Here is a 20,347-nt window from a genome sequence, read left to right on the forward strand (position 1 = left end):
AATAACTTTATTTTATTTTACCTTACTTTATTTTATTTTATTTTATACTCTTTCTTTCTACTTTTTCTCCCTTTTATTCTGAGCCGTGTGGATGAAAGGCTCTTGGTGCTGCAGCCAGGAGTCAGTGCTGTGCCTCTGAGGTGGAAGAGCCAACTTCAGGACACTGGTCCACAAGAGACCTCCCAGCTCCCCATAATATCAAAGGGCAAAAATCTCCCAGATATCTCCATTTCAACACCAGCTTCACTCAACGACGAGCAAGCTACAGTGCTGGACACCCTATGCCAAACAACTAGCAAGACAGGAACACAACCACACCCATTAGCAGAGAGGCTACCTAAAATCATAATAAGTCCACAGACACCCCAAAACACACCACCAGACATGGACCTGCCCACCGGAAAGACAAGATCTAGCCTCATCCACCAGAACACAGGCACTAGTCCCCTCCACCAGGAAACCTACACAACCCACTGAACTGACTTTAGCCACTGGGGACGGACACCAAAAACAACAGGAACTACGAACCTGCAGCCTGCAAAACGGAGACCCCAAACACAGTAAGATAAGCAAAATGAGAAGACAGAAAAATACACAGCAGATGAAGGAGCAAGACAAAAACCCACCAGACCTAACAAATGAGGAGGAAATAGGCAGTCTACCTGAAAAAGAATTCAGAATAATGATAGTAAAGATGATCCAAAATCTTGGAAATAGAATAGAGAAAATGCAAGAAACATTTAACAAGGACCTAGAAGAACTAAAGAAGAAACAAGCAACGATGAACAACACAATAAATGAAATTAAAAATACTCTAGAAGGGATCAATAGCAGAATAACTGAGGCAGAAGAACAGATAAGTGACCTGGAAGATAAAGTAGGGGAAATAACTACTGCAGAGCAGAATAAAGAAAAAAGAATGAAAAGAACTGAGGACAGTCTCAGAGACCTCTGGGACAACATTAAAGGCACCAACATTCAAATTATAGGGGTCCCAGAAGAAGAAGAGAAAAAGAAAGGGACTGAGAAAATATTTGAAGAGATTATAGTTGAAAACTTCCCTCATATGGGAAAGGAAATAGTTAATCAAGTCCAGGAAGCACAGAGAGTCCCATACAGGATAAATCCAAGGAGAAACATGCCAAGACACATATTAATCAAACTGTCAAAAATTAAATACAAAGAAAACATATTAAAAGCAGCAAGGCAAAAACAACAAATAACACACAAGGGAATCCCCATAAGGTTAACAGCTGATCTTTCAGCAGAAACTCTGCAAGCCAGAAGGGACTGGCAGGACATATTTAAAGTGATGAAGGAGAAAAACCTACAACCAAGATTACTCTACCCAGCAAGGATCTCATTCAGATTTAATGGAGAAATTAAAACGTTTACAGACAAGCAAAAGCTGAGAGAGTTCAGCACCACCAAACCAGCTTTACAACAAATGCTAAAGGATCTTCTCTAGGCAAGAAACACAAGAGAAGGAAAAGACCTATAATAACAAACCCAAAACAATTAAGAAAATGGGAATAGGAACATACATATCAATAATTACCTTAAATGTAAATTGATTAAATGCTCCAACCAAAACACATAGATTGGCTGAATGGATACTAAAACAAGACCTGTATATATGCTGTCTACAAGAGACCCACTTCAGACCTAGAGACACATACAGACTGAAAGTGAGGGGATGGAAAAAGATATTCCATGCAAATGGAAACCAAAACAAAGCTGGAGTAGCAATTCTCACATCAGACAAAATACACTTTAAAATAAAAACTATTAGAAGAGACAAAGAAGGACACTACATAATTATCAAGGGATCAATCCAAGAAGAAGATATAACAATTGTAAATATTTATGCACCTAACATAGGAGCACCTCAATACATAAGGCAAATACTAATAGCCATAAAAGGGGAAATCGACAGTAACACATTCATAGTAGGGGATTTTAACACTCCACTTTCACCAATGGACAGATCTTCCAAAATGAAAATAAATAAAACACAAGCTTTAAATGATACATTAAACAAGATGGACTTAATTGATATTTATAGGACATTCCATCCAAAAACAACAGAATACACATTTTTCTCAAGTGCTCATGGAACATTCTCCAGGATAGATCATATCTTGGGTCACAAATCAAGCCTTGGTAAATTTAAGAAAATTGAAATTGTATCAAGTATTTTTTCTGACCACAACGCTATGAGACGATATTAATTACAGGAAAAGATCTGTAAAAAATACAAATACATGGAGGCTAAACAATACACTACTTAATAACAAAGTGATCACTGAAGAAATCAAAGAGGAAGTCAAAAAATACCTAGAAACAAATGACAATGGAGACATGACGACCCAAAACCTATGGGATGCAGCAAAAGCAGTTCTAAGAGGGAAGTTTACAGCAATACAATCCTACCTTAAGAAACAGGAAACGTCTCGAATAAACAACCTAACCTTGCACCTAAAGCAATTAGAGAAAGAACAACAAAAAAAACCCAAAGTTAGCAGAAGGAAAGAAATCATAAAGATCAGATCAGAAATAAATGAAAAAGAAATGAAGGAAATGATAGCAAAGATCAATAAAACTAAAAGCTGGTTCTTTGAGAAGATAAACAAAATTGATAAACCATTAGCCAGACTCATCAAGAAAAAAAGGGAGAAGACTCAAATCAATAGAATTAGAAATGAAAAAGGAGAAGTAACAACTGACACTGCAGAAATACAAAAGGTCATGAGAGATTACTACAAGCAACTCTATGCCAATAAAATGGACAACCTGGAAGAAATGGACAAATTCTTAGACCTTTCAATTCATGGGATTCATCCTGTTCACTCTGCCATGGAATCCTTTCATATGCTGTGCTCTCTGCTTGAAAAGGTTACCATCTTCAGTATCCTCCTTGTGTACCCAAATAAATCCTGTTTATTTCTTCTCAGAAGACCTCCTTATGTCACCTACTCCATATTCAATAATTTGACCATTTTATAAAAGCCCTTTCCCACCACTAGACTTAAAGCTCCTTGAGAACAGGACCATGGCTGGTTTTTCACATCCTTATATCCAAGTGCTTGGCAGAAGTTAATAGTCATAAAAATACCACAAATTAATGAATGAGTGAAAGTTAATATATGTCTAATTTAAATTCATTTCATCATGAATTTTATATTGTTATTAAGAGTTTGATATAAGTAGCAAATAAAATTTCTGACAGATGTTATAAATTTATGCTATAACTAAAGTGTGTGTAATTCCAGAAAAAATATTTCAAATAAAACTAATTCTTTTTAGTACTAGAGCACTGACCCTGTGAAACGGAGCAGGACCCTATGGTCCTCCCCCGCCACCCCCATTCAACCATGTCTTCCACCTGCCTTTTGCCTGTGAAAAAAAACTTTAGCCAAAAAATAAGTTTAATCAGAGAAGTGAGAAAGTGCAGAAACAAAAGAAAACAGTCCAACAAGACTGAATAATAATAGTTTAGTCATTAAACAGAGCCAAGGACCTTTAGTTCCTTCTCAAGGGCTCTAGATAATATCCTGAGCCATACTCTGTGAGCTATCTTGTAGATATTGAAACCCCCCCGTCAGGTGGAAGGAGTTAACTACATGATGACCAGACTGTAGCCATGACATAAGCTGCCACAATTCCGGGAATAGGTCTCAAGGAAATGGGAACAAACTGACCCTGGAACTGAAGATTGTACTTAAAACAACTAAGATGACGCTGGTCAGACAACCGCATGACCAATTTCAAGATGACTGTCAGAGCTGACCATGCTGTTTCTGCATGTAGCCCCCTCCCTGCTTCTATAAAATTTCTTGGCTACTGGTTGTCAGTGGAGGGGCGGGGGTGGGGAGTCAGCCTTTGGACAGTAATCCACCCTCTCCCCCACCCTCAGTTGCCAGCATGCAAAATAAAGCAAACTTTCCTTTCCACCAACCTTGCGTGTTTATTGGCTTTTGAGCTGCAAGCAGCCAGGCACAACTTTCAGTTACACCTGTACTCTGCTTAGGAAACAAATTAAGAAAACCTCTTCACATTGGAAACAATACTCTCAGTTGCCTACCCAATATCCATTCTCTTCCTCATCCTTGCCGTCCTGATTTTGTTTCAGAGTTTACGCTTTCTCCTTTTGGCTCAAGGAAGGCTACAATTATCTTGATTGGTGTAACTCAATTATGGTGATCCCATGCCCCTTGTCAGTGAATGATTTGGGGATGGACACAATCTAGTTCTGGCCAATGTGACACTAGAAGGGACTTCTGGGAAAGGCTTCTTTAGTCATAGAGAAGAGATGGTCCTTTTCTACCTCTAGACAAATTTGTACCAGACTGTGCAGCAGCCATCCTGTTAACAACATGTGAAACAGCACAAAATCCAGAAAATTATAGAGAACATAACTGGACTCCTGTCCTACTATGCTTGAAGCTGTCCTACCTCTGGATTTCCTGCTTCTTTTTTCCTTAAATCTGTTTGAAATAGTATTCTCTATTATTTGCAGCTAAAGTCATCCTAACCAATGAGAAACATTGTTTCAGTGAACTCAGTATTATTAGTATGGCAAGTAGATTACAAGAGTATTCACTATATAAACTTAAGAAGCAAACTATTTTTTTTTAATTTTTTAAAATTTTATTTTATTTTTTTTTATACAGCAGGTTCTTATTAGTCATCAATTTTATACACATCAGTGTATACATGTCAATCACAATCTCCCAATACATCACACCACCATCCCCACCCCCACGACTTTCCCCCCTTGGTGTCCATACAACTGTTCTTTACATCTATGTCTCAACTTCTGCCCTGCAAACCGGTTCATCTGTACCATTTTCCTAGGTTCCACATACATGCATTAATATACAATACTTGTTTTTCTCTTTCTGACTCACTTCACTCTGTTTAACAGTCTCTAGATACATCCACGTCTCAACAAATGACCCAATTTCCTTCCTTTTAATGACTGAGTAATATTCCATTGTATATATGTACCACATCTTCTTATCCATTCATCTGTCAATGGGCATTTAGGTTGCTTCCATGATCTGGCTATTGTAAATAGTGCTGCAGTGAACATTGGGGTGCATGTGTCTTTTTGAATTATGGTTTTCTCTGGGTATATGCCCAGTAATGGGATTGCTGGGTCATACAGTAATTCTCTTTTTAGTTTTTTAAGGAACCTCCATACTGTTCTCCATAGTGGCTGTATCAATTTACATTCCCACCAACAGTGCAAGAGGGTTCCCTTTTCTCCACACCCTCTTCAGCATTTGTTGTTTGTAGATTTTCTGATGATGCCCATTCTAACTGGTGTGAGGTGATACCTCATTGTACTTTTAATTTGCATTTCTCTAATAATTAGTGATGTTGAGCAGCTTTTCATGTGCTTCTTGGCCATCTGTATGTCTTCTTTGGAGAAATGTCTATTTAGATCTTTCACCCATTTTTGGATTGGGTTGTTTGTTTTTTGAATATTGAGCAGCATGAGCTGTTTATATATTTTGGAGATTAATCCTTTGTCCGTTGATTCATTTGCAAATATTTTCTACCAATCTGAGGGTTGTCTTTTGTCCTGTTTATGGTTTCCTTTGCTGTGCAAAAGCTTTTAAGTTTCATTAGGTCCCATTTGTTTATTTTTGTTTTTATTTCCATTACTCTAGGAGATGGATCAAAAAAGATCTTGCTGTGATTTATCTCAAAGAATGTTCTTCTTATGTTTTCCTCTAAGAGTCTTATAGTGTCCAGTCTTACATTTAGGTCTGTAATCCAGTTTGAGTTTATTTTGTGTATGGTGTTAGGGAGTGTTCTAATTTCATTCTTTTACATGTAGCTGTCCACTTTTCCCAGAACCACTTATTGAAGAGACTGTCTTTTCTCCATTGTATATCCTTGCCTACTTTGTCATAGAGTAGTTGACCATAGGTGCCTGGGTTTATCTCTGGGCTTTCTATCTTGTTCCATTGATCTATGTTTCTGTTTTTGTGCCAGTACCATATTGTCTTGCTTACTGTAGCATTGTAGTATAGTCTGCAGTCAGGGAGTCTGATTCCCCCAGCTCGGTTTTTTTCCCTCAAGACTGTTTTGGCTACTCGGGGTCTTTTGTGTCTCTATACAAATTTTAAGATGATTTGTTCTAGTTCCGTAAAAAATGCCATTGGTAATTTGATAGGGATTACATTGAATCTGTAGATTGCTTTGGGTAGTATAGTCATTTTCACAATATTGATTCTTCCAATCCAAGAACATGGTATACACCTCCATCTGTTGGTATCATCTTTAATTTATTTCATTAGTATCTTACAGTTTTCTGTATACAGGTCTTTTGTCTCCCTAGGTAGGTTTATTCCTAGGTATTTTATTCTTTTGGTTGCAATGGTAAATGGGAGTGTTTCCTTAATTTCACTTTCAGATTTTTCATCATTTGTGTATAGGAATGCAAGATATTTCTGTGCATTAATTTTGTATCCTGCAACTTTACCAAATTCATTGATTAGCTCTAGTAGTTTCCTGGTGGCATCTTTAGGATTCTCTATGTATAGTATCATATCATCTGCAAACAGTGACAGTTTTACTTCTTCTTTTCCAATTTGTATTCCTTGTATTTATTTTTCTTCTCTGATTGCTGTGGCTAGGACTTCCAAAACTATGTTGAATAATAGTGGTGAGTTGACATCCTTGTCTTGTTCCTGATCTCAGAGGAAATGCTTTCAGTTTTTCACCATTGAGAACGATGTTTGCTGTGGGTTTGTCATATATGGCCTTTATTATGTTGCGGTAGGTTCCTTCTATGCCCACTTTCTGGAGAGTTTTTATCCTAAATGGGTGTTGAATTTTGTCAAAAGCTTTTTCTGCATCTATTGAGATGATCATATGGGTTTTCTTCTTCAATTTGTTAATATGGTGTATCACATTGTTTGATTTGTGTATATTGAAGGAACCTTGCATCCCTGGGATAAATCCCACTTGATCATGGTGTATGATCCTTTTAATGTGTTGTTGGATTCTGTTTACTAGTATTCTGTTGAGGATTTTTGCATCTATATTCATCAGTGACATTGGTCTGTCATTTTCTTTTTTGCAGTATCTTTATCTGGTTTTGGTATCAGGATGATGGTGGTCTTATAGAATGAGTTTGGGAGTGTTCTTTCCTCTGCAATTTTTTGGAAGAGTTTCAGAAGGATGAGTGTTAGCTCTTCTCTAAATCTTTGATAGAATTCACCTGTGAAGCCATCTGGTCCTGGACTTTTGTTTGTTGGAAGATTTTTAATCACCATTACAAATTCATTACTTGTGATTGGTCTGCTCATATTTTCTATCTGTTCCTGCTTCAGTCTTGGAAGGTAATACCTTTCTAAGAATTTGTCCATTTCTTCCAGGTTGCCCATTTTATTGGCATAGCATTGCTTGTAGTAGTCTCCTAGGATGCTTTCTATTTCTGCGGTGTCTGTTGTAACTTCTCCTTTTTCATTTCTAATTTTATTTATTTGAGTCCTCTCCCTCTTTTTCTTGATGAGTCTGGCTAAAAGTTTATCAGTTTTGTTTATCTTCTCAAAGAACAAGATTTTAGTTTGGTTGATCTTTGCTATTGTTTTCTTTGTTTTTTCTATTTCATTTATTTCTGCTCTGATCTTTATGATTTCTTTCCTTCTGCTAACTTTGGGTTTTGTTTGTTCTTCTTTCTCTAGTTCCTTCAGATGTAAGTTTAGATTGTTTATTTGAGATTTTGCTTGTTTCTTGAGGTAGGCTTGTATAGCTATAAACTTCCCTCTTAGAACTGCTTTTGCTGGATCCCATAGGTTTTGGATCACCGTGTTTTAAAGTCATTTGTTTCTAGGTATTTTTTGATTTTCTCTTTGATTTCTTCAGTGATCTCTTGTTTATTTAGTAACGTATTGTTTAGCCTCCATGTGTTTGTGTTTTTTACATTTTTATCCATGTAATTCATTTCTAATCTCATAGTGTTGTGGTCAGAAAAGATGCTTGATATGATTTCAATTTTCTTAAATTTACTGAGGCTTGATTTGTAACCCAAGATGTGATCTATCCTGGAGAATGTTCCATGCACACTTGAGAAGAAAGTGTAATCTGCTGTTTTTGGATGGAATGTCCTATAAATATCAATTAAATCTATCTGGTCTATTGTGTCACTTAAAGCTTCTGTTTCCTTATTTATTTTCATTTCGGATAATCTGTCCATTGGTGTAAGTGAGGTGTTAAAGTCCCCACTATTATTGTGTTACTGTCAATTTCTTCTTTTATAGCTGTTAGCAGTTGTCTTATGTATTGGGATGCTCCTATTTTGGGTGCATATATATTTATAATTGTTATATCTTCTTCTTGGATTGATCCCTTGATCATTATGGAGTGTCCTTCCTTGTCTCTTGTAACATTATTTATTTTAAAGTCTATTTTATCTGATATGAGTATTGCTACTTCAACATTCTTTTGATTTCCATTTGCATGCAATATCTTTTTCCATCCCCTCACTTTCAGTCTGTGTGTGTCCCTAGTTCTGAAGTGGGTCTCTTGTAGACCGCATATATATGGGTCTTGTTTTTGTATCCATACAGCAAGCCTGTGTCTTTTGGTTGGAGCATTTAATCCATTCACGTTTAAGGTAATTATCAATATGTATGTTCCTATGACCATTTTCTTAATTGTTTTGGGTTTGTTTTTGTAGGTCCTTTTCTTCTCTTGTGTTTCCCACTTACAGAAATTCCTTTAGCATTTGTTGTAGAGCTGGTTTGGTGGTGCTGAATTCTCTTAGCTTTTGCTTCTGTAAAGCTTTTGATTTCTCCATCGAATCTGAATGAGATCCTTGTGGGGTAGAGTAATCTTGGTTGTAGGTTCTTCCCTTTCATCACTTTAAGTATATCATGTCACTCCCTTCTGACTTTAGAGTTTCTGCTGAGAAATCAGCTGTTAACCTTATAGGAGTTCCCTTGTATATTATTCATCATTTTTCCCTTGCTACTTTCAATAATTTTTCTTTGTCTTTAACTTTTCCCAATTTGATTACTATGTGTCTTGGTGTGGTTCTCCTTGGGTTTATCCTGTATGGCACTCTCTGCACTTCCTGGACTTGGGTGGCTATTTCCTTTCCCATGTTAGGGAAGTTTTCCACTATAATCCCTTCAAATATTTTCTCTGGTCCTTTCTCTTTCTCTTCTCCTTCTGGGACCCCTATAATGTGAATGTTGTTGCATTTAATGTTGTCCCAGAGGTCTCTTAGGCTGTCTTCATTTCTTTTCATTCTTTTTTCTTTATTCTGTTCTGCAGCAGTGAATTCCAACATTCTGTGTTCCAGGTCACTTATCTGTTCTTCTGCCTCAGTTATTCTGCTATTGTTTCCTTCTAGTGTAGTTTTCATTTCAGTTATTGTATTGTTCATCTCTGTTTCTTTGTTCTTTAATTCTTCTAGGTCTTTGTTAAACATTTCCTGCATCTTCTTGATCTTTGCCTCCATTCTTTTTCCAACGTCCTGGATCATCTTCACTATTATTACTCTGGATTCTTTTTCTGGAAGGTTGCCTATCTCCACTTCATTTAGCTGTGTTTCTGGGGTTTTATGTTGTTCCTTCATCTAGTACGTAGCCCTCTGCCTTTTCATCTTGTCTATATTTCTGTGAATGTGGTTTTTGTTCCAAAGGCTGCAGGATTGTAGTTCTTCTTGCTTCTGCTGTCTGCCCTCTAGAAGCAAACTATTTAAATAAGAACCCAAAGAAGAATTTTAGAAGCAATTTAGCATACCGAATACTGTGAAAATGAATGGATAATTATGAAATTAATTCACTGGATTACTAAAAATATTTCACTTTTGGAAATTAATTGTACTTGTTCAGTAGAAGAGAACTACAATTTATCATAAATATTTTGAGAAAGGGAATCTGTTTATATACTTTTTTTTTACTAATTGAAAGTCTGTCAAATACATTATAAATTTTCAATGAATTAAGACATAAAATATACTTGGTATGACTATCTGTTAAGATTAACACTTCACAATGACTTATAATAAAGATCATGGCTATTATTTTAATCTGAAGATGCCAGGAGATTGGGTTATATTTGCCTATTACTTACTTTTTGTTCTCATTAAGTAGCTTAAAATAGCTGGATTCTCATCAGCCAACTGTGAGATTTCCAGTTACTCCAGATTTTCGTCAACTCTTAGTATTGTCAGTCTTTTTAATCTTAGCCTTTCTAATATGTGTGTAATGGTAACTCAGGGATTTAATTTGCATTTCTTTGATGATATGTAATGTGAGCCTCTTTTCATGCACTATGGTTTATTTCTTGGTCTTTATTAGTAGTGTTCAAATCTTTTGACCTTTTTTATTGAGCGGTTTGTCCTCATACTATTGAGTTGTCAGAGATCTTTATATGTTCTGAATGCAAATTGTTTGTCAGATGAGTGTTTTCTGAACATTTTCTCCCAGTCTGTGGCTAGATTTTTCATTTTATTAATGCTGTCTTTTGAAGGGCAAAAGATTTAAAATTTTGGATAAAGTGGATTTAATATTTTTTGTTTCCTTTTGTTTTAGTTCATACTTTTTAGCCCTATCTAAGAAATCTTTGCCTACCTCAGGTTGTAAAAAATGTCTCCTCTTAGAATTATTACAGTTTTACTTTTCTAATGAATAGATCTATGGGTAATTTTAAATTAAGTTTTGCGATGAGGTAGGGATTGGGGTAATTTCTTATCATGCAGATACCTAATTTCAAAAATATTTATCAAAAAAGACTTTTTTCCTCATTGAATTATCAAGATTAATATGTCACTATACGTGTGAGTCTATTTCTGAACTTTCTACTTGCTTTCATTCCACTTTATATGTATCCTTATGGCAATACCATTCTGTCTTGATTATTTTACTTTATAATAAATGTTGAAATCAGATAGTGCAAGACTTCCAAATTTGGCATTCTAATTCTTTTGCATTTCCTGAGCTTTCATTGAGCTTCTTGGATCCATGATTACCTTTTCTGGTCTCTTCATGAATCCCCTATATGTTCAATAAAATTCCTCCCCTCCAACTGGTCAAAACACAAATGTCTCCCTGGCCTGTGCATACTTCCATAGTTTTTTCCTTTTTACATCCCCATTAGTTGCTCTTTCTCTGGTACTTGTCTGTGCCAGGCCGTGTGGAGTTCACTGTGTGTATCAGCAACTTAGTATTTAGCCAAATGTACAGGGGGAACCCTAGGCAAAACTTGGGAATTATTCTCTAAATATCTCCCTCATTTGTGGCATTTCATGATAAGTTCCAGCCATTTCATCCTCCCAAAACTTTGATGTCTTCCTCTTCAGCTTGTGGAGATCACTGTGCTTTTCTTGGATTCTCTCTCCCTACACCACAGTCCAAAAATTGCCTCCAAGTATAAAGATGAGGTAAATGGTTAAGACTCACTTCAACATTTCCTCTTCTGTCAGGCATGACAGTCTGGTGCTTCCCATTGCCTACAGTTTAAAAATAGCTTTCTCATATATTTTGTGCAGTTTTCAGTTGTTTAAAATGGGATAGCTAGTATGATACTAGCTTTTCTATTATAACCGTAAACAGAATCCTCATATTTTTTAATGGTTATGTTAATTCCTTTTTAGGTGAGGACACATAGGAATTAAAATGTGAGAAAAAGTATATTTGTGGCAGTTTCACATACAAAAAAATATTGTTCTTCAAGTCAGAAAATGGGTTGTAGTCCTAGCTATTCCATTTGCTCCATTTTGGATATGGCAGTTAACTTCTCTAAGTCACAGTTTTCTGAGTTGCTTGATTAGACTACTTCATAAAATTCTGTGACTATAATGTCCAGAAATTAAAGTTCAACAAAGATACTTTAATGGTATGTATGAAAACTAATTTAATAAACCTTTCAGTTTAACCATTATTGTTATAGGTTCTTAGCAATTAAAATGTATTAAAGTATAAAATGTAAAGATAAAAAACCATAAGGCAATTTTAATAAATGAACAGAAATAAATTTTACCTTTTCGGATTTAATATCATGCTTATGTCTTAATGATTAGGGGAGTTAAAGCATAATGTTAAGAACTGTCCTTAACTACAATCTGTAAAGTAAATAAATATTTAGACTGAAAATTCTTACTTGTTTTTATTTCAGCCAAGGAAATCTACATCCTTTTCCTCTTATGATTTTGTTCAAAAAAAATTTCTGACCACCAAGTAATTACTTATAATATTCTGAAATAATCCAATTGTATTACCCTAAACTCTACACTAAATAAATAGAAGACAATTGGCTATCCATAACCTCTTGAAAATAAACTACATTATCAAATTTTATATTTTTTAAAAATCTGCTTTCATATTTTTTAATCTGATATTAAACCCTGGTATGAACATTAGACTAATTTTTAAAACAATAATAGTATCAATAGGCTTTTGCTCATATATCATAAAAAGCTCTTTAAAGAACTTCCAACATAAATAATTATGCATGACCTCTCCTGTCAGAATCCATGTTGAGCATCCTTTATCAAATTTTGTTACTCCAGGTGCTACCTTTTGAATCTCTTAAAATGTTCTCTAAATTTTCACTCACACTACTGGGAAAACCTCTGTTGTTATAGTTACTGATTTGTGTGTGAACATTCCACAGTCATGCTATTCATGCTGCATTTTTTTTCATCTGAATTGGGCCTTTTTTTTTCTTTTTTCTTTTAATTGAAGTATAGTTGATTTATAATACTGTGTTAGTTTCACAACACACATAGCCACATATAGCAAAATGATTCAGTTATACATATTTTTTCAGATTATTTTCCATTATAGGTCATTACAAGGTATTAAATATAGTTCCCTGTGCTATACAGTAAATCCTTGTTGCTTACCTATTTTATGTATAGTAATTTGTATCTGTTAATCCCCTACTCCTAACTTATCCCTCCCAACCTCCCTTTCCACTTTAGTAACCATAGTTTGTTTTCTATGTCTGTGAACCTGTTTCTCTTTTGTATACAGATTCATTTGTATTATTTTTTAGATCCCACATATAGATATCATACAACATTTGTCTTTCTCTGTCTGACTTACTTCACTTAGTATAATATTCTCAAGGTCCATCCATGCTGTTGCAAATGGCAATATTTCATTCTTTTTATGGCTGAGTACTATTCCATTGTATAAATATACCACATCTTCTTAAACCAGTCATCTGTTGATGGGCACTTGGGTTGTTTCCATGTCTTGGCTATTGTAAATAGTGTTGATATGAACACTGGGGTGCATGTATCTTTTCAAATTAAGAGTTTTTGTCTTTTCTGGATATATGCCCAGGAGTGGGATTGCTGGATCATACAGTAGCTCTATTTTTAGTTTTTAAAGGAATCTCCATACTGTTTTCCATAGTGGTTGCACCAGTTTACATTTGAGTTGGGCCTTTCTTGAACTTGAAAATTTTTCTTAAAGTTTTTTGCTGTTACTGTTTAGGCTTATTGAGCTGTTTCTCAAATTAACAAATGGTGAATATCATAGATGTCTAAATCTTCCTCTGGTTTAAAGGCATCTGATAAAGTCTATTATTTATTTATATCTTGACAGTCATATGTGAGTAACTCAATACATTTTTTGTGGTTTTTCAGTAATAACAGGGAAAAGTCATTGCAGTGAAATATGTTCACATACAAACACTAAGGGAATATTTATTTTTTTCTTAGTCAGAGTTACTACACATGCACTACTCCCGTCTTGCTAACCTGTAGTCATATTCCTCTTCCTGATTTCTGAACTCCTTGCACTAGTTCTCGTGTAACAACCAGTGTTATAATTTCCCATAAACTGTTTTCTCTGTCACACAACTTATTATCTTTCTCTTACACTACATGAGAAGTATAGAATAAACAAGGAATCTATGAAAATTTCCGTTAATTAGTAAGTTTGAGATTTTAGAACACCAGAACAAGAGTTCTCAAACTTTAGTGGGATTAGGAAACATCTGGAGACATTTGCTGAAATTCAGATTCTCAGGCCCTATGTTCAAGAGAGTCTTAATTCAGTAGGCTTGGAGTAGGGCCTAGAAGTCTGAATTTTTAACACATAGCCCAGATGATTCGGATGCAGGTTTTCTCAGAAAGTCACTAGTATGTGTGCACAATAGAGTAAATGAAGATAGGGGAGCACAAGGAGAAAGGCATCCAAGAGATCAGATAGGGAAAGGTAATCTTAAAGTTGATGGTGAAGGGATATACCAGGATAGTCACAGGGAACAATCAGTTCAAACTGGACTGAGAGTTTTTTTCATTCTTTCATTTATTTCAATATCTCTTTCATTGTTTTCTTTACCATTGTAATCTCATGCCATTAGTAATAGTACACAGAAAACCAAGCAAAAAGCAAATAAATAAGATACAATTATTAACTGCTGCGAAAAAAATAAAGATGTCTCATAAAGGAGATGTTGTCCTGGCTAATACAATAATCCACACAGCTTAATACCACTTCTCTGACAATGATTCTAAGAGATAACTGAGGGAAAAGAAACTTATCTACCACTAACACCAACCTTAAAAAGTTATGTGTCTGGAGCAGTTTTCATCTTCCATTTACTTTGCATCTTGTGCCCACAAATTTTTCCTAATATCTTTTTCAACACATGGATAATGTTTAGCCTATACCCCATAGTAGCAGGTGCTGTGTTACTGCTGTTACTAAAACCATACCAAGTAATTCTAAAACCATCTGATTCCAGTTTCAAAGGGATGGGCCATAGTTCTGGTATTCTAGAGTTTAGAGAAGAATTATATCACTTTGACTCTCATTTCAAACTTCTTAATAACTTAACCTCCTAAAATAAATAAACGGATATGCTTTTGATTTTGTACCTATTATTGAAATACAGTTATTTCCCCTTGGCTCCATTCTGAGCTCAGAGAGGACTTTTACACTTTGGCTACCTTATTTTATCACCTGTCTTCTATAATTCCCTTCTTATTTCACTTCAATGACCTTCATAATGTTAGAGTCCTTTACTTTGTACTTCAGTTTTATATTACTTAGCAATAATCTAAAAATAGCTATTAGTCCCCAGCAGTCCTAATAATCTATCATAAAAGAGAAAATAACGTGTTTTTCCAATGACTATGCCATCTTTTTAGTCCTACTACTGATTTGGTATTTAATCAATAAATAGGGCATTATCCTGTGATTATCAACAAAGCTTTCAAAATTTAAATTTTATTTACAAAATAATTAGCTAGCCTTATTTTTATTCCCTCCAAAAAAGTTCTTTCGACATCTAAGACCAGTATTCCATTGCCTCCTCTCCTTTACCTCATTCTTAAAAGCACTACTGAGACAAATATTTACAAATACATTTATTACTGAATCTTGTCCGGAGTTTCATAAAAATTGTGAAAGTTCTTTAAATTCTACAAATTATAGGGAGAAAAAATAAGCGAAAGAATTCCTTGATCCTCCAGTTTTAAATGAATTGCTCTTTCGCGTCAAAAAACAAAATAGCAGTGACATTTTTATTTACACTCAACCTTTCTTCTAAGAACATGTAATCTGTAAGAGTGACTATTACCCCAATTTTACCACTGAGGCATAGAATTACGGAGATTGAACTGAAGTGAACTCAAGAGGTTATCTAATCTAGCTTCCATCTCCAAGAATGACTGCATTTTAACAATCCAAGAGCTATGCCCACCTTCTCTACTTTTCAAAATCCCCAGGGAAGATGTTACAACTTGCCTTAGCAATTTGCTCTGGTGTGTAATATCCCTTGTTTTACTCATAATCCAAATCTGCAGATAAGAAGGAAATAAAACCCAGTTTCCCAGCTCCTCAGTAAATGCTCTTACCCAGATGTAGTTATAAAACAACTATAAAAATCAGTAGATGAAGAAATAGATTATTTTGAAAATAAAAATTTCCAATATCTAGTCAACTATTCACCTGTTTCAAACAAAATTCATTTTGAAAATAGTCTGGTATAACAAAATAATTTATACCTATCTTCATTTCATAATAAATGTTTCCCATTAATAAGAAAAATAATTTCCAACTATTAGATGTATATTTATGAATCCTAAAGATAAGAATACCAAGATAAGAATTTAAGGGGGCTTCCCTGGTGGTGCAGTTGTTGGGAGTCCGCCTGCCAATGCAGGGGACGCGGGTTCATGCCCCGGTCTGGGAGGATCCCGCATGCCGTGGAGCGGCTGGGCCCGTGGGCCATGGCCGCTGAGCCTGTGCGTCCGGAGCCTGTGCTCCACAACGGGGGAGGCCACAGCAGTGAGAGGCCCGTGTACCACAAAAAAAAAAAAAAAAAAAAAAAAAAGAATTTAATGGGAACTTTCTGGGTGCCAGGCATTGTATTCCACACGTAATATCACATTGAATAGTTACATCAGTTCTATCAGGTAGGCATATTATTATCACCAGTTTTCAGATAACGAAATTGAGACTCAGACAATGTAAGTTATCCAAGGTCTTATAGCTAGTGAATGACAAAGCTAGGATTAAAACCTAGAGAGTCTGGTTATGTTTCACTGTCTCTCTAATACATGTTTAATAAATTTTAGTTGCTTTTATTATTATTAACAAGCTACTTTAAGATACAGTGAAAAATCTTTATCTGAAAAAAAAAGGCTTCCCCCCCCCGCAAATTCCCATTAGTTCCTCTATATTTTTAAATATCAAAGACCTGGGAAGTACAAGCACCTTCTAAAAAACATGAAGTTATATGACAAGTAATACTTTAAAATTTGTTTTTTAAAGTTTGCTGGATTGTTACATGATTTTTCTTAGGCCCATCCAGATTTACTTTTTAAAATGCATATGGATATTTTTAAACTGAATTCTAGTTATTTCAGATTTAATTTATTGTTTCAAAGAACAGGGGTGCTTCTAGGTTTTATTACTGGTATTGTAAATGAAAAGGAGCCGTTTTGAGATTTGAAGATAGTTAAGTTGGCTTCAATATAAATATCTTGTAAAATATTATAACCAACTAGAATGTTTCCTTAAGTGTAAACATAACTTTTAACTAGGGAAATGGCCAACTATGTTAGCCAAATTATTTCCTGAAATACTGTTGCTTTGTTAAAGTAAGTTATGTTGTTAGTGCAATAAGCATATATATAAACAGCTGAACTTTTGCATTCTATATAATGCCTTCTTAATATTTCAGTTTATTAGTTGACATGATTTATAAAAGGAAAAAACACATTTCAAGAGTCACAAAAACTTTGAAATTTAATTTATACTTCAATATTTAATACAAAATTACCTTTTTCATTGTTTCCTTTCCCACTGTAATCTCATGCCCATCCTGCCCCGTGCCATTCTTAAAGAAAAGAATTCGGACTGAGGTCTTCTCAGTAAGTTTCTTCATTCTAATGGAAAGATCAGGCTTGTTTTCCGTATTTTGACATCAGTAGGAAGCATACGCAATCTTACGATCAATTCCCAATAAACTAGGAGGCGTCTTAGCCTTACTACTTTCAATTCTCATTCTATTGTTTATTCCCCTACTCCATACGTCCAAACAACGAAGCATAATATTCCGACCCTTCAGCCAACTCCTCTTTTGACTATTAATCGCAGACTTCCTAACCCTAACATGAATCGGAGGCCAACCCGTAGAATATCCCTACACAATCATAGGCCAACTAGCATCGATCCTATACTTTCTCCTAATCCTAGTACTAATACCAACAGCCAGCCTCATCGAAAACAAATTACTAAAATGAAGAGTCTTTGTAGTATAAAAATACCCCGGCCTTGTAAACCGGAAATGGAGATAAACCCCATCTCCCTAAGACTTCAGGGAAGAAGCATTATACTTCACCATCAACACCCAAAGCTGAAATTCTACATAAACTATTCCCTGAAAAAGTCTTATTGTAGAATCACCACAACCCTACAGTACTACGTCAGTATTGAAAAAAAAAAACCTACAGTACATTTACTGTATCTATCACGCAAGCACACTCACACACCCATCAATATATAGCGTCTCTTCAGGACTGTATGTATATATATACTATGTATAACTGTGCATTCATTTATTTTCACTACGGAGAGTTAAAGCTCGTAATTAATTTTTTTTATTTTACATAAGTACATAATTTGCATTGATTGTACATGTGCCCGTTCCATTAGATCACGAGCTTAATCACCATGCCGCGTGAAACCAGCAACCCGCTCGGCAGGGATCCCTCTTCTCGCACCGGGCCCATCGATCGTGGGGGTAGCTAATATTGCCTTTTATAAGACATCTGGTTCTTACTTCAGGGCCATTTTAACTTAAAATCGCCCACTCGTTCCTCTTAAATAAGACATCTCGATGGGTTAATGACTAATCAGCCCATGCTCACACATAACTGAGATTTCATACATTTGGTATTTCTCTTTTTGGGGGGGGCCTGCACCGACTCAGCTATGGCCTTAAGAAGGCCCTGTCACAGTCAAGCAAATTGTAGCTGGACCTGTGTGTATTTTTGATTGGACTAGCACAACCAACATGTGCAGTTAAATTAATGGTCACAGGACATAGTACTCCACTATTCCCCCCGGAGTCAAAAAACTGTATCTCATAGGGGTCCAAACCCCCCTTACCTCCTACAAAACTAACCTTCTGCTTAGATATTCACCACCCCCCTTGACAGCTTGCCCCCTAGATTTAAAGATTAAATTTTTCATAAATCAATACTAAATCTGACACAAGCCCCATAATAAAATTATACGAATATCTTTCGCATTCCACGAGTTAACGTAGCTTAAATTCCTACCAAAGCAAGACACTGAAAATGTCTAGATGGACATACACTGCCCCGTCAACATAAAGGTTTGGTCCCAGCCTTTCTATTAATTCTTAATAGACTTACACATGCAAGCATCCACACCCCAGTGAAATATGCCCTCTAAATCATAAAGATTAAAAGGAGCAGGTATCAAGCACGCTATACCAGCAGCTCATAACACCTTGCTCAGCCACACCCCCACGGGACACAGCAGTGATAAAAATTAAGCAATGAACGAAAGTTTGACTAAGTCATGTTAACTAGGGTTGGTAAACTTCGTGCCAGCCACCGCGGTCATACGATTAACCCAAATTAATAGAAATACGGCGTAAAGAGTGTTAAAGAATGACATAAAATAAAGTTAAACCTTAATTAAGCTGTAGAAAGCCATAATTAAAACTAAACTAAACCACGAGAGTGACTTTAATATAATCTGACTACACGATAACTAAGATCCAAACTGGGATTAGATACCCCACTATGCTTAGTCGTAAACCTAAATAGTCTCAAAACAAGACTACTCGCCAGAGTACTACTAGCAATAGCCTAAAACTCAAAGGACTTGGCGGTGCTTCATATCCCTCTAGAGGAGCCTGTTCTATAATCGATAAACCCCGATCAACCTCACCAACCCTTGCTACTCCAGTCTATATACCGCCATCTTCAGCAAACCCTAAAAAGGAATGAAAGTAAGCACAATTATCTTACATAAAAACGTTAGGTCAAGGTGTAACTTATGGGGTGGGAAGAAATGGGCTACATTTTCTATACCAAGAACATCCCTATATCCGCACGAAAGTTTTTATGAAATCTAAAAACTAAAGGAGGATTTAGCAGTAAACTAGGAATAGAGTGCCTAGTTGAATAAGGCCATGAAACACGCACACACCGCCCGTCACCCTCCTCAAACATTACCGCTAAGCCCCAGCTAACTAACACACGCAAGCAACTTTGCAAGAGGAGACAAGTCGTAACAAGGTAAGCATACTGGAAAGTGTGCTTGGACAAAACAAGATGTAGCTTAAACAAAGCATCTAGTTTACACCTAGAAGATTCCACAATCTGTGCACATCTTGAACCAATTCTAGCCCAACTCAACCTACCCTAATATTATCAAATTTTAACTAAATAAAACATTCACCATACATTTAAAGTATAGGAGATAGAAATTTAATCTACCATTGGCGCTATAGAGAAAGTACCGTAAGGGAAAGATGAAAGAACATATTAAAAGTAAAAAAAAGCAAAGTTTACCCCTTGTACCTTTTGCATAATGATTTAACTAGTAACAACTTAGCAAAGAGACCTTAAGTTAAGTTACCCGAAACCAGACGAGCTACTTATGGACAGTAGATAGAACAAACTCATCTATGTGGCAAAATAGCGAGAAGATCTATAAGTAGAGGTGAAAAGCCTAACGAGCCTGGTAATAGCTGGTTGTCCAAGAAAGGAATTTCAGTTCAACATTAAATAATACTAACAAACACCCTTAAGCCATAACGTATATTTAATTGTTAGTCTAAAAAGGTACAGCTTTTTAGAAACGGATACAACCTT

At 35.6% G+C, this 20,347-nt stretch overlaps 1 protein-coding gene across 1 annotated transcript in view; it reads right to left on the reverse strand.

The window, feature by feature from the left end:
- DCDC1 (doublecortin domain containing 1) overlaps window positions 1–20,347 on the reverse strand; it is a gene marked incomplete at its 3' end in the record, with an annotated part of 485,061 nt that overhangs the window by 384,199 nt on the left and 80,515 nt on the right. The window contains 2 exon segments of the mRNA XM_081241118.1: window positions 17,275–17,414; window positions 17,417–17,439. Coding sequence (XP_081097244.1) covers window positions 17,275–17,414; window positions 17,417–17,439 — 163 coding nt within the window.

Source organism: Mesoplodon bidens (assembly GCF_964165515.1).
Source record: "Mesoplodon bidens genome assembly, chromosome: 7".
NCBI lineage: Eukaryota > Metazoa > Chordata > Mammalia > Artiodactyla > Ziphiidae > Mesoplodon > Mesoplodon bidens.